Genomic DNA, 13,973 nt, shown 5'->3' with positions numbered 1-13,973 from the left:
AAGATTATTAAAAATCAACATTTTAGTACTTACAATGTATATACCTGATTATGATTTTTTTTTGCCAGTCCTGGTCTTGAACTCAGGGCCTGGGCACTGTCCCTGGCTTCTTTTTGCTCAAGGCTAGCACTCTATGTCTTGAGCCATAGAGCCACTTCTGGCTTTTTCTATACGTGGTGCTGAGGAATCAAACCCAGGGCTTCATGTATGCGGTGCAAGCACTCTACCACTAGGCCATATTTCCAACCCCCTGATTATTATTTTAAATGTGGGTATGGCTTTTCTCATTAATGAAAGTACAAGTCACTGTAATTTTGAAGAAAAAAAGTATAAAACAGAATGTCCATATCCATAGTCATTCAGAAATAATGTCTATATGTTCTTTATTTCTTTTCATATTTTTTGTTCAATGTAGTTTCATTTTCAAATTAGGATTATGCCATGTAAAATGTATTATCTTTAAAATTATTTCACAACCACGATCTCTTTTTTTAATCAGTATTCCTGAGAGCTAAGACATTGCATAGGAAAATCATATAAGGATACCAGAACTGTATTATTGGTACTCAAGGTTGCACATATTAAGTTCAAACTATTTTTTCCTCATTGTATATTATTCAATTTCAAACTATTTTGCTAATGAAACAAATTCCTCGGAACTGTGTGAGGCACTAGACGAATACAATCTGAGAACATCGAAGCTCTACTCTTAATATATTTCTAGGTCATAAAGTAAAAGCAAACTCTATTATTCTGGTTTGGGTAGAATTTCCTGTGTTAGCTGAATGGTTTTCACATATAGTTTTGGACTCAAAGTCAATGTGCTTTCTCCTTAAAAATAGCCTATTACATAGTTAGCCTAAAAATAGAGTTCGCCATAGGCCAAGACAGCCTGATTAAAACTGGATTTAAATTCTGTCATATTATATAACTATTTTAGTGCTTCAGTATAGCAGAATTAGTCAATCTTCCAGGAACATTGTTGTTCTAGCTCTGAGGCCCCAACTAGAATGACAGCTAAGGAAATCGTGTTTTACTGGTAAAGAATTTATTGTATTGTCATTGATTAGTTCAGGGGGAAATTAGAATTCTTAATGTTTTATCAGAGAGAAACAGGAAGTCATCTAAATTTTCTCAGTGGATTGAAGGAGAGAGCAGAGGAAGAGGAAACTGTACTGTGATAACTAAATTATAACCCAGACTGTAAATGCAGCTAGTTGTTTAAAGCAGATCATCAAAATTAGTGTGTTGGTCTTGTTTTAAATAAGCTTAAAAAGCACAACTGGATCGATCATGCCTGTAATGCTAGCTACTCTAGAGGCTGAGATCTGAGGATTGTGATTTGAAGCCAGGCAAAGACAGAAAGTCTATAAGACTCTCAGCTCCAAGTAAACACACACAGCCAGAAGTGGAACTTTAGCTCAACTGGTATAGTTGATCAAAAAAGTTCAGGGAAGCCCACACCTGCAATCCTAGCTCCTCAGGAAGCTGAGATCTGAGGGTTACAGTTTGAAGTCAACCTTGAGCAAAAGAACTCAGGGAGAACATTCAGGCCCTGAGTTCAAACTCTACCACCAACAACCCCCCCCCACTCAAAAAAAAAAAGAGACAGAAACAACTTCTAGTAGGACATGAAAGCTTCTTCTGAAGTTTAGAGTAAGCATTTGATTTAAAAGGTGCTTCTTTACATCTGAACTATTTGTAAGTCTATTAGAGATCTGCAAAAAAAAAAAAAAAAAAAAAAGTGTTAGTGCTTGGATCCCAAATCTGTTAAGGTTAATCCTTGGACTACAGGGATCCCTTGACCAATGTTGGAATGGACTACTGTTCACTAAGAATCAACACCTTAAGGTCATTGAACTGAATAGAGCAGACATTCTGCACAGCATTGAACCACAGTGGTACAGAACATACATGACAGCTGCTGCCAGAGGCAGCCTATAACTGTCCTTTGAAAATTTAGTGTACTGGCTGCCAAAATTACTGTTTAAAATTTTTTTTTCAGTAACCAAAGGCTCTATTTTTCATTCTCTTCACATTCCCTATTTCAGAGGACTTGCAAATAAGTCCTTTTCAAAGTAGGATATAGTGATACCTCTAACTGACTAAGACCTCCAGAAGCTGAGTAATCCACTTGAGTTTGAGCCAAGCTTTTAGAGGTCAATGAGCGTAACTAACTGAATACTTCATATCAGCATTTCTTGTGGTAATTACACAATCTGTGGATTACAAGGATCAAAACTTGTATCACAAGTTCTATCAGAAATCTGGCCAACACTGATTTAGCTGTTTAACACTCACTGACTTTATATCACATCAGATTCCTTTTATGAAGTCATTACATGAAAATGCTTTGTTATTCCAAATAGCACTACTGTGCTGACCAATTTATGGAGCAAGAGGAGTTGATTGTGTTTACACTTTTAGGTATGTTGAACAGGTATCTCATTTATCAATATTAGCTCTCTCCACAATATATCACCAAAATATTCTTCCCAATGTAAATTTGTCATTTTCCCTATGACCATTTTAAATTCTATAAATCTGTCTTTTTACTTCTACTTCTTGGTATGCCTAACAAACTGGAAGTAGAGCTGTGTCTCAAAATGATAGTGGGCTAGCCTTGAGCAGAAGGAAGCCAGGGACGGTGCTCACAGGCCCCGAGTTCAAGCCCCACGACCGGGCCAAAAAAAAAAAAAAAAAAAGACACAAGCTTCTGACAAGGCCAGGTTCTTAATTTCTAAAAACGATTCCTCTCAGCTCGCTCCCATTCCCACCACACGTGGAGGTGGCGCAGGTACAAAGGGCGCACCAGACGTCGAAACCGACTGCCGTGCCCGCCGCAGCAGCCACGCCCGTGGCGAGGGGGCGTGGCCGAGGACGCAGTAAGAACCAGCGCGTGCGTGGCGTGGCCAGAGATGGGCGAAAGAACCGGCGCGTGCGTGGCGGGGGGGCCGTGGCCAGGGGCGGAAGAATGGCGCTTAATGCACTTGGAAACCCTCCGCGAGCCACCGCAGGGCGCAGTCTGTTTTCCCTCTGTGCTGCACTCCCCTTCCCCCAGCCACAGGATTACTCCTTGTAAACCTAGGGCTGTGGCAAGGAAGCAGAGTCTCCGCGCAGTGGTCACGCGATATAAATGTCATGTGATGACGGAGATCCTGGGGAGGGCCTGTCCCATGGTAAACCGCAGTCCAATCTGACCGAAAGTGTTGACTTAAGAGCGCGTCGGACGGAGACTGCGACCAGAGCTTTAAGTTCGAGGCACAGCTCAGGCGGCACCACGTGATACCCGGCTCCTAGGCGGCTCTAGTGGGCCCTAGCGCAACACGGCGACGCTCCGGCGGCCCGCCCCGAGCTTCCGGCCCCCGCCCCGCCCTCCCCCCTCTGGGAAGGCTCAGGCGATTCCTTAACCGGTTCACGCCGGCGGCAGCCGCCGGGCTGTGACGTACGGGCCGGCTTCCGCCCCCGCTGCTCCGCGCCGGACTGAGTCTCGGCCACGATTGGCCGCCAGGACTCGCACGTCGCGCCGGCTATAAAAGGAGGGGTTTGTGACGCAAGGGCGCCGCAGCGCGCGCATTGGCTCCTGGGGCTGCGGCCGGCTCGGCGTCGCGCTCTCCGCGGAGCGGCTCACTGCATGGTAGTCTGGTGCCTCCCCGCCGCCCGTATCGCCGTCGCCGCCGCCGCCCCGCGACGACCATCGCCGCCCCCTGCCCTGCAGCCGCCGCCGCCGCCGCCTGTGTCGCCGCCGCCTCGGGACCGGCTGTATGATTAGGCCACAATCTTCAATGAGTAGACATATTCCTGTGAGTAGTCGCCGCCCCGCCGCTGCGGGCTGGGTATCCGCCGACACGGCCTTTGTTCCCAGCCTGGAGCCCGCTCCCGCCACGGAAGGGCGGCTCTGGGGCCGCGGTAGCGGCGGCCAGATGGCCAGGGGGCGCGGCCTCCGAGATGAGGGCCGCGGGCGGCAGTTGGTCCTGGTTCCCCGGGTCCCTGTCCAGGCCGCGGGGTAGAGGCCGAGGCGTGGCGGGAGCGGCCGCACCGAAGCGGCTTTGTGACCGCCGTCCCCACCCTCGGCCTCTTCGGCGGACACGCCGGGCCTCGCGTCCGGACCTTTGTTCGGCGGAGGCAGCGGCCGCCCTTGGTCGGGAGACGTGGCCCGGGGTGGGGCTGGGGCCGCGGGAGTCACCGCGGAGCCGGAGGCGGGCGGGCGGGCGCAGGCGGCTGATAACGGTCTCGGCCCGGGGATCTTGGGGCCAGCCTAGGGCCGCAGCCCTCCCGGTGCAGCCACCCTCATGCTCGAGGCCGGGACCGCAGCTGCAGACAAAATGGCCTCGGCGCCCGCTTCCCACGGAAGGCGCGGCGCGAACCCGTGACTGCGACGCGCAGTGGGGGCGCCGCGGGCGGGCCGGGCTGCAGCCAGGCGCGGCCAGGTGAGAACACCCGCGGCCCGCCCCGCCCGCCCTCCACGTCCTCCGCCCGGGCACTGGAGCCCATCTGGGTCTGGGCACCCAGAACAAGTCTAGTCTTGTCCTTTCCCCGGGCTGGTGGAGGAAGGAAGGGCCTGGGTCTGAGCGCGCTGGAAGGGAACGTGGCCGTAGGGACCCAGGCTGAGGCGGCGCCCGCGCGCAGGCCGTCCCGCCAGTCTAACAGGGCTGGGTGGCGCCTTGTAATCGTGGGCTGAGGGAAATCGCCTAAGAAGCCTGGTGCGGCGTGGCTGCCTGTGGCGACAGGAGGCAGCCAGAGTTCTTAGGTTGATATTCTGTCCCGAACCCTTCACCATTCCGAAGGAATGACTTGTAATTGACACTGCAGTTGGAACCGTCGGCCAGGCGTACGTCAGATTCCGTGTGTTTGGTGCCAGAACCAGAAAGTTCGTTCCCTCCCGGGAGGGAGTAGCATTTTACGTATACGGAACTAGAAGCATTTCCTGAAACCTACTGCCTTGGGAACACACAAATGATTTGATTTAGCAGTGGTTCTACAGATAGATTAATTGCCTTCATTGATCTTGCAATCCAACAAGTTGAAACTTCTACCCAGAAATTGCACCTCTTGTGTATGTTATTGTGAGTGCGTGCAATTGGAATGTGGAGGGGGAAAGTCCCAGCGTATTTTTAAGCTGCATTCATAAGTTTTTTTCCCCCCTGTCTGGTAGGAAGTTAGATTTATGAATTATCTTGGGTAGAACGGAATTACGATTACCACTGCTTTAATAGGAGTGTCCTCCCAGCCACTGGGTGGCTCCACTGATTAAAATGAACTCTTTATTTTTATTGCTTACTGAGCTCCTGAAACTGCTTGAAAGTTTTCCGTGTCTTCAAGTCATTTTTATCATCTGAAAAGTGCTATAATCTAAATCAAAAAGTTAACTCAATTTTTTTTCAGTCCCTTCATTGTAAACATTTTAAACCCCAGTTAGCAAGTAACTGAAGTGACATGAGGAGTAATTTGTACCAATGTAGGATATTAAAATGTCTTGAGACCTTTTAGTAAGTGACTCCATGCTGATTTTTTTTTTTTTTTGCCAGTCCTGGGCCTTGGACTCAGGGCCTGAGCACTGTCCCTGGCTTCTTCGGGCTCAAGGGTAGCACTCTGCCACTTGAGCCACAGCGCCGCTTCTGGCCGTTTTCTGTATATGTGGTGCTGGGGAATCGAACCTAGGGCCTCGTGTATCCGAGGCAGGCACTCTTGCCACTAGGCTATATCCCCAGCCCTGGGTTTTTTTTTGTTTTACCAGAAAAGAGACTGGGTTTTGTACTTGGTTTTTGTTTTGTGATTTAGCAGATCACCATAAGGCTTTTAGAAACTAGTATGAAGGGTCTGGGAATGTGGCCTAGTGGCAAGAGTGCTTGCCTCATATACATGAAGCCCTGGGTTCGATTCCTTAGCACCACATATATAGAAAATGGCCAGAGTGGCTCCAGTGCCAGAGTGCTAGCTTTGAACAAAAAGAAACCAGGGACAGTGCTTGGGCCCTGAGTCCAAGCCCAGGACTGGCAAAAAAAAACAACTAGTTTGAATTCTGTATTTAAACGTAAAATGAATGAGAACACAAGTAGGATCATTGAATTTGCAGCTTAAGTAATTTGTCCTGTTTTAAATTTTTTTTTTCATTTTATTTTTTTTGCCAGTCCTGGGCTTTGGACTCAGGGCCTGAGCACTGTCCCTGACTTTTTGCTCAAGGCTAGCACTCTGCCACTTCAGCCACAGTGCCACTCTGGCCATTTTCTATATATGTGGTGCTGAGGAATCGAACCCAGGGCTTCATGTATACGAGTCGAGCACTCTTGCCACTAGGCCATATTCCCAGCCCCAAGTAATTTGTCCTTGAAAATGGAAATCTCATCAGTGGCTGTCATTTAGTGCTCCTTAAAACCTCTTATTAAATATTTCAGTCCTTTCCAAGTATCCAAAACTGGTTGTAGATGGACATTAACATTAATGCCTTTTATGTATGCTGAGAATATCCTGTGGATATTTGGTTGCTGGTACAGACGTAAAACAGGTGTAATTCTTTAAAAACTTTGGAAAATATATTTGTTAGGCTTATTAAAGTAGGTAGCCAATTAAGGAGAATGCCAGGGTATTCAGGCAGTAGAGAAAGTTTATTACCAAATTGCTGGCCTGTGGCCAAGATGATGCGTGGCCGGAGAAAAGGGGCAACCTCCAACCGCCCCTGCCTTATCTAGGGCAGGGGCAGGAGGGTGTGGCCAGGTGGATTAGGTTGTGACCTCAGGGAAGGGGGAAGTAACTGCCTCCAGTTCTGCTGGTTACCCAGGTAACTGGGTGGAGACTTAACCTGGTGGGGAGCATCTGTTTGGAGCCCTTCCAGGGCAGACCTTAAAATGTTCATATTGGTTGTTTTCAGAATTAATTTTAGTTTAGAGATCTATGGAATAATTCTGGAAATTTCTACCACCAACCACTGCTGCCTCTTTTTCCTTGTCTGAATTAGGTTTCAGTTTTAAGCCAGTTAAGTGAAATATTTTTAAAAACAATAATTTCCAGGCACTGGTGGCTCTTGCTTGCAAGCCTAGGTACTTTGGAGACTGAGATCTTAGGGTTACAGTTAAAAGCCAACCCAGGAAAGAAAGCCCACCAGACCCTGAATGTCTTTGCTCAGCACTGATGGTTCCTGCCTGTAATCCTAGTTCCTTGGGAGGCTGAGATTTGAGAATTAAACCAGGTTAGGCAGAAAAACTTAGCTTCAGTTAACCACCCAAAAGTCGAAGTAGACCTGTGTCTGGAGTGGTAGAATGCCAGCCTTGACCATAAAAGACCAAATGGGAGTCTGAGACCCTGAGTTTAAGACTCAGCACTAGCACACACACCAAATCTTATCGTCCATGGTTATAAGTAATATTTCCCTTTAAATTCATAAATACATATCCTTATGCTGTAACAGGTTTGTTTCCAGTGAATAGGAACCAAATGATTCATAGAAGATAAAATGAGGCTTATGTGGAAGCTTGAAAAAAGTCTGTTTATAAGATAAATCTATCTTATATATATGCTACAGATACCCTTTCAAAAACTAGAATTTAAAGCGAAGTTACAGGGAAATAACTACATAAAGAAATGTTACAGCCAAGTGCTGGTGGCTCACGGCTATAATCCTAGTTACAAATCTGAGGAAACAGGTCTGAAAATCACAGTTTGAAGCCAGCCCAGGCAGGAAAGTCTGAGACTCAACCACGAGTGGAGCTGTGTGGCTCAAAGTGCTAGGCTTCGTTCGGCACAAAAGCTCAGGGATAGCACTCAGGCCCTGAGTTCAAGCCCCATGACCAACAAAAAAGAAAAAGGTTACCTGTGTAGAAGACCTTAACTGATAGCTCCTTCTTATTGCTATCATTAACTGTAGGCATAAAACCAAGAAGGAACATATGATTATTTTTACTGTATATGAATTCATTGTGCAACAATCAGCTAAAGTGTTAGAAATTTCCCGAGGTTTGTATTCATGGGTAGAAGTATTTTGTTGAACAAATCAAAATAGCTGTACATGAAGGCATAACAATGGAAAACAAGCAATGGAAGTACTAACAGAAGAATATATAAGGTTTTCACCAGATGTGACAGTGATTTTCTTTGAGGATTAATTTCAGCTAAAATGGATTTTTGACTGCTTGTTTTTTGTTTGTTTAATCCACAGTCACTCACTTGTATTTTGTGATCCAACATAAAATTTGAAAAGGTAGCTTGTTCTCTTGAAAAGATAGTTCTCTACTTAAATACTGTAAAAAAAAAATCCTTTTGAATTGGGAAATAACTTTTCTCTTCCTTTTCTTATAAACAGCAGTTCTGTGGTGTTCTTGGTCACACATTTATGGAGTTTCTGAAGGGCAGTGGAGATTACTGCCAGGCACAGCACGACCTCTATGCAGACAAGTGAACTGTAGAAATCCATTACTACTCCACCAAGAAGCCCCTGCAAGAGTGGTTAACCTGGACACAGACGTGTTGAATTGCAATCTGCAGAGCATTTTCCAAGAGTTCTGACCTGGATGGGGTAAACCTCAGTGCACTTGCTTTCTATTGCCTCAGTATTACTGGATTGAAGAGTTGCTACTTCCCAATAGGAGGTTCATTTCATTTATCATTACTCCCAGTTTCATAAAGCACTGAGAATTTTAAGTGGAGTATATTGAAGTAGACTTCAGTTTCTTTGCATCATTCCTGTATTCGATTTTTTAAATTCTTTCATAACCCTATTGAGTGTTTAAGTAAGTTAACATGGCTCGAATGAACCGCCCTGCTCCTGTGGAAGTCACGTACAAGAACATGAGATTCCTTATTACACACAATCCAACCAACGCGACCTTAAACAAGTTTATTGAGGTACGTCTTAATATTTTTAATGTCTTACAATTATAGTTTAATAGTGGGACTTAAACCTACCTGTTATATATAAAACAAATACTGAAAGATATGAGGTAGGCATCAGTGGCTCATGCCTATAATCCTAACTACTCAAAAGGCTGAGATCTCAGGATTTTCCAGGCAAACAAGCCCCAGATTTGTAACTGAATAGCTAGTTCTTTATACATGTGGGCAATGTACCAGGCTCCCATTTGTGTATTTTTTTAAATTTTAATTTTAATTTTTTTTTTTTTTTGTGGTTGTAGGGCTTGACAGTGGCCCTGTGCAACTTTGAACCACGCCACCTCTTCTAGTTTTATGGCAGTTAATTGGAGATAAGGGTCCAGGCTTTCTTCCCTGGGCTGGCTTTGAACCGCCATCCTCAGATCTCAGCCTCCTGAGTAGTTAGGATTACAGGTGTAAGCCACCAGTTCTCAGCTTGTGGATTTTTTTTTTCTTTTTTTTGCCAGTTCTGGGGCTTGAACTCAGGGCCTGGGTGATGTCCCTGGGGAGCTGCTCAAGCCTAGCACTCTACCACTTGAGCCATAGCGCCACTTCCAGCTTTTTCTGTTTATCTGATACTGAGGAATAGAACGCAGAGCTTCCTTCATGCTGGGCAATCACTCTACCACTAAGACACATTCCCAGCCCTTGTGGATTTTTAAAATACCACTGTTTACTAGTATCAGAAACAAAAGCCTGTGTTTTACTGTCAGGTTTTCAGCTACTAAATCTGCTGCTTCCTTTTAGCAACCTTGTAGCAAATACTATCTCACTACTTGCTTACCTCTTTTTAGTAGGAGTTAGAAGGAATGTAATGGTGAGCAAATAGTTGTAGGTGTTTAGAAATAGCAAATAGACTTTTAGATTATAAGGAAGTGCTTTTATTTTTTATTGTGTGTATGCATGTGCAAATTAGGAAAGCTGTAATTAGTAATCATTTATTTCTTTAGCCAGTCCTGGGGCTTGGACTCGGGCATGAACACTGTTTCTGGCTTCTTTTTGCTCCAGGCTACCACTCTACCTCTTGAGCACAGTGCTACTTTCGGCTTTTTCTGTTTATGCAGTGCTGTGGAATCGAACACCGGGCTTTGTGCATGCTAGGCAAGCACTACTGCTAAGCCACATTCTTAGCCCCTCACTCATTTAAAATCCTATAATAGCGCGTGTGTGTTTAGCTATACTTCTGTATTTTGAAGTCTTTAAATGTACTTCTAAAGCTTAGAAGAAAAAATTTATCAAGTGAGTAAAAGTAGGAGGTAGTAAAATCAGTTACTTGGTGGGTTATGATTTCTTGATTTCCTTTCTAATTGTTACTTTTGCCCTTTGAAACACAATAAACCAATGTAACCATCACTATATACAACTTGAGTGCTATGCACATATTTAGACTTAAAGCTGTGTGGCAAGGGCCTGGTGGCTCACACCTGTAACCATAGCTACTCAGGAAGCTGAGATCTAAGGATCATGGTTCAAAGCCATCCCGGTCGGGAAAGTCTGTGAGACTCATTTCTAATTAACCACCAGAAAACTAGAAGTGGGACTGTGATTCAATATTGTAGAGTGCTAGCCTTGAGCAAAAATTGTGGTGTTTAACTTTTTTTCTTTTATGTTGTTAGACATACACACATAATCTATCATTTTTTGCATATTTTTCTGTTAACCAGCACACCCATTGTTGTGAAAAAATGAACAATAGTAATATAATTTTAAAACTTTTTGTGTGTGTGTATAATTTTTGACCAGGAACTTAAGAAGTATGGAGTTACCACAATTGTAAGAGTCTGTGAAGCAACTTACGACACTACTCTGGTGGAGAAAGAAGGCATCCATGTTCTCGTACGTATTTAACAGCTCCCCATTTTTTTAATTAGTGTCTGTTAGTCATACAAAGTGATTTTATTTTGATATTTCCATACATGCATATTTGACTGTTAGTATGCGTTTGTCATGTCATGCTACAATAAACTTTTAAAATAAATTATAAAGCTCAAACTTTTTAAGCTGTGACCAAATTATGTAGTATCTTAATTCCAATTTCAAAGTAAAGGTTAGATAAACTAAGCAAATGTATGAATGGAAAATGTTCATAACACTTGAGTATTTAATCACATTTCATTGACAGTGGGGCTTAATGAAATTTAAATATTCTTTACTTAGGATTGGCCTTTTGATGATGGCGCACCACCTTCTAACCAGATTGTTGATGACTGGTTAAGTCTTGTAAAAATAAAATTTCGTGAAGAACCTGGTTGCTGTATTGCAGTGCATTGTGTTGCAGGCCTTGGGAGGTAAGAGAGGTTTGATTTGTTTTGATCCTGGAACTTGAACTCTGGGACTAGGCACTATCCCTGAGCTTTTTTGCTCAAGGCTACAGCTCTACCAGGTTTTGATCTTGTTTTCTCGTTGGTTAATTGAAAAAAGTCTTGTAGGCTTGTAGGGGTTTTGAGAACAATCCTCAGACCTCAGCTTTATGAGTAGCTAGGATTACAGGATGTAGCCATCTTCTTCTGGATATGAGTTTCTTTGGTTCTAGATAAAGATCATACTTAACAGGAAATAAACTTTTTTTTAAAAAAGGCTAGCACTCTACCACTTGAGCCACAGTGCCACTTTCTGGCTTTTTCTGTCTATATATGTGGTGCTGAGGAATCGAACCTATGACTTGATGTGTAAGAGGCAAGCTCTCTACCACTAGGCCATAATGACTATTAAAATTTATATCTCACCAGAGCTCCAGTGCTTGTTGCCCTGGCACTAATTGAAGGTGGAATGAAATATGAAGATGCAGTACAGTTCATAAGACAGTAAGTAATAGGTTTTCTTTCTTTTGGCTTTCCTTGTTATTTAAGTATTTTACATCTATTGCCATTTTTAGAACTCAAGCCAGTCAGAGAATAAAAATTATCACCCTTTTTGCATTCCATGCTTATAGTCATAATAAGTTATTGGGACTGTAATTTAATTTAAAAGTATTTGAATTGAGGACTGGGAGCTCAGTGGCAAAAGGGCTTGCCTAGCAAGTGCAACCTCCTGTGGTTCAACCCCAGTACCAAAAAAGAAAAGATGGAAAAATACAGTTTAAAATGTTTGAATTGGTATTTGTTTTTCTTTAAATTATTGATTTGACACATCCCTTCTTAATTTGCCTTTATTGAGGTATGCATAGGTTTTGGGGTTGCGGGGGAGGGGCGTGTTTGCAAGTCTTGGGACTTGAACTCAGAGCCTGGGCTCTTGTCTCTGAGCTTCTTTTGCTCAAGGCTAGCACTGTACCACTTGCCACAGCACCGTTTCTGGCCTTTTCTGTTTATGTGGTATTTAGGAATTGAACCCAGGGCTTTATGCATGCTGGGCAAGCACTCTACCACTAAGCCACATTCCCAGCCCCTCTTTTTCTTTTTATGTCAATTGTGAGACTTAAACTTAGGGCTTGGGCTCTGTTCCTGAGCCTGTTTGTGGTGAAAGCTAGGGCTCTACCACTTGAGCCACAGAGCACTTCTGGTTTTGGAGTAGTTAATTGGAGATAAGACTTTGCCCTGGCTGGTTTGGAATCACGATCCTCTGATCTCAGCCTTCTGAGTAGCTAGGATTATAGGCATGAGCCACCTGCACTTGGTTTGCGTAAGATTTCTGTCTTCATGAATTAATATTTGTGTTTTCCTTCCAGAAAGCGACGTGGAGCATTTAACAGCAAGCAGCTTCTGTATTTGGAAAAGTACCGACCTAAAATGCGGCTACGCTTTAAAGACGCCAACGGTCACAGAAACAACTGTTGCATTCAATAAAACTGGGTGCCTGGTGCCATTGTCTCAGAAATGGAACTTGAGATGGAACCTAATTTGTCATACATATTAGCCAACAATATTGGTTTGGTGAATAAGTTCAGTGAATAGGAATATTGCAAAGCAGTTTATCAGGCTAGAAGCTTGACACAATTGCTGTTTGGGTTTTTATCGACCTATTTGGACACTTAGAAAAAAAATTCTTGCTGTTCAGCATCGTATCAATTGACCTTTCCTAAAAATCATTGAGTTACATTTTTAAATTTATTCCCATGCCAGAATATTTATCAGTATATAAGAAATTTAGAAGGATTAGGTGCCAAAATATCCAGCACAATACTTGTATATTTTTAATACCATTCAGAACCAAAATTTCAGACTCTAGACCTGTATGGTTTATTCATTCCTTCAGTCATTTCAAACATTGTAGGGCCTCTGTGGCTTTTTGCCTACTCATTTTGTGTTTACATCTCCCACATTCATACATCAGGTTTGTGTAGCCATTAATACTTTTTTTTTAACCAAGTCTTAAGGTGATTATTTAATGTCTTTCTATATGTCTTTATGCTGTTATGGGAAACATCCATTTTGAAAGTCTTCATTGTTACAGAAGCACATGTCTTTAATAATGTCTCCAGACAAAAAAGCCTTACAGTTAATTTAATGTTTGCACTCTGAGGTGCAGTTTAATAGGGAGGGCCTGAAAAAAAGATGAGAGGGAGCTATTGAATACTTTTAGTAAAATGTTGCCTTTGTCTTGTGCAGAACATGTAGAATATGCTCTTTAATTTAGTAAATATTTTTTAAAGTATAATGCTTTGTTTTTAGCTAAGATTCTTAATCATAAGATTTCTGATACTGTATTATTTTCCATACTTAGAAGTTGTTTACCACCTTATTTTTGGTTTGAATTGTGATTTTTTTTCCCCCTTTCACTTCCAAGCCTCTCTTGCAAAAAAAAGAAAAGTGGATTTCTGCTAATGAAATTGAGCAGATACCTAATATTTTATAAGCCTTTTGAGCTGTGTAACTTAATATTTGGATACTTGATAATTTGTCTTATATAATTGATAAAATGGTGATGTGTATTTTTAGTTCAACTATATTTTACTGTCTGGGAATGTGTGGTTATAGTTCTGTGGGAGAAACAATTTGTCAGTGTTCACCAGCTTGTAAAAATTTAGTGCAAGACCTTAAACACCTAAATAAATAATTAAATTTATCATCACTGAGATTGTTTTGCTTAAGTTAACTTGTTTTGTAAATGAAGGATGAAATGAAATCAGCATTTTTAAATAAGCTTATAGTTTGTTAGTGTCCTGAACAATTTCT

General features: G+C 42.9%; 1 protein-coding gene across 2 annotated transcripts; it reads left to right on the top strand.

Moving 5' to 3' along the window:
* Nucleotides 1-3,623: 3,623 nt before the first annotated feature.
* On the top strand, nt 3,624-12,734 carry Ptp4a1 (protein tyrosine phosphatase 4A1). 2 transcript variants are annotated; one of them, XM_048347555.1, is made up of 6 exons: nt 3,624-3,803; nt 8,300-8,838; nt 10,606-10,698; nt 11,020-11,150; nt 11,592-11,666; nt 12,527-12,734. In XM_048347555.1, exons 2-6 carry the CDS (start codon nt 8,734-8,736, stop codon nt 12,642-12,644), a joined length of 522 nt encoding a protein of 173 aa, XP_048203512.1. In that variant the 5' UTR covers nt 3,624-3,803; nt 8,300-8,733; the 3' UTR covers nt 12,645-12,734. The 2 variants fall into 2 exon arrangements, with proteins under 2 accessions (XP_048203512.1, XP_048203511.1); XM_048347554.1 differs by having other exon boundaries at nt 8,297-8,838.
* Nucleotides 12,735-13,973: the final 1,239 nt, after the last annotated feature.

Source organism: Perognathus longimembris, chromosome 6 (genome assembly GCF_023159225.1).
Source record: "Perognathus longimembris pacificus isolate PPM17 chromosome 6, ASM2315922v1, whole genome shotgun sequence".
NCBI lineage: Eukaryota > Metazoa > Chordata > Mammalia > Rodentia > Heteromyidae > Perognathus > Perognathus longimembris.
This window is presented reverse-complemented; position numbering and strand designations above follow the sequence as displayed.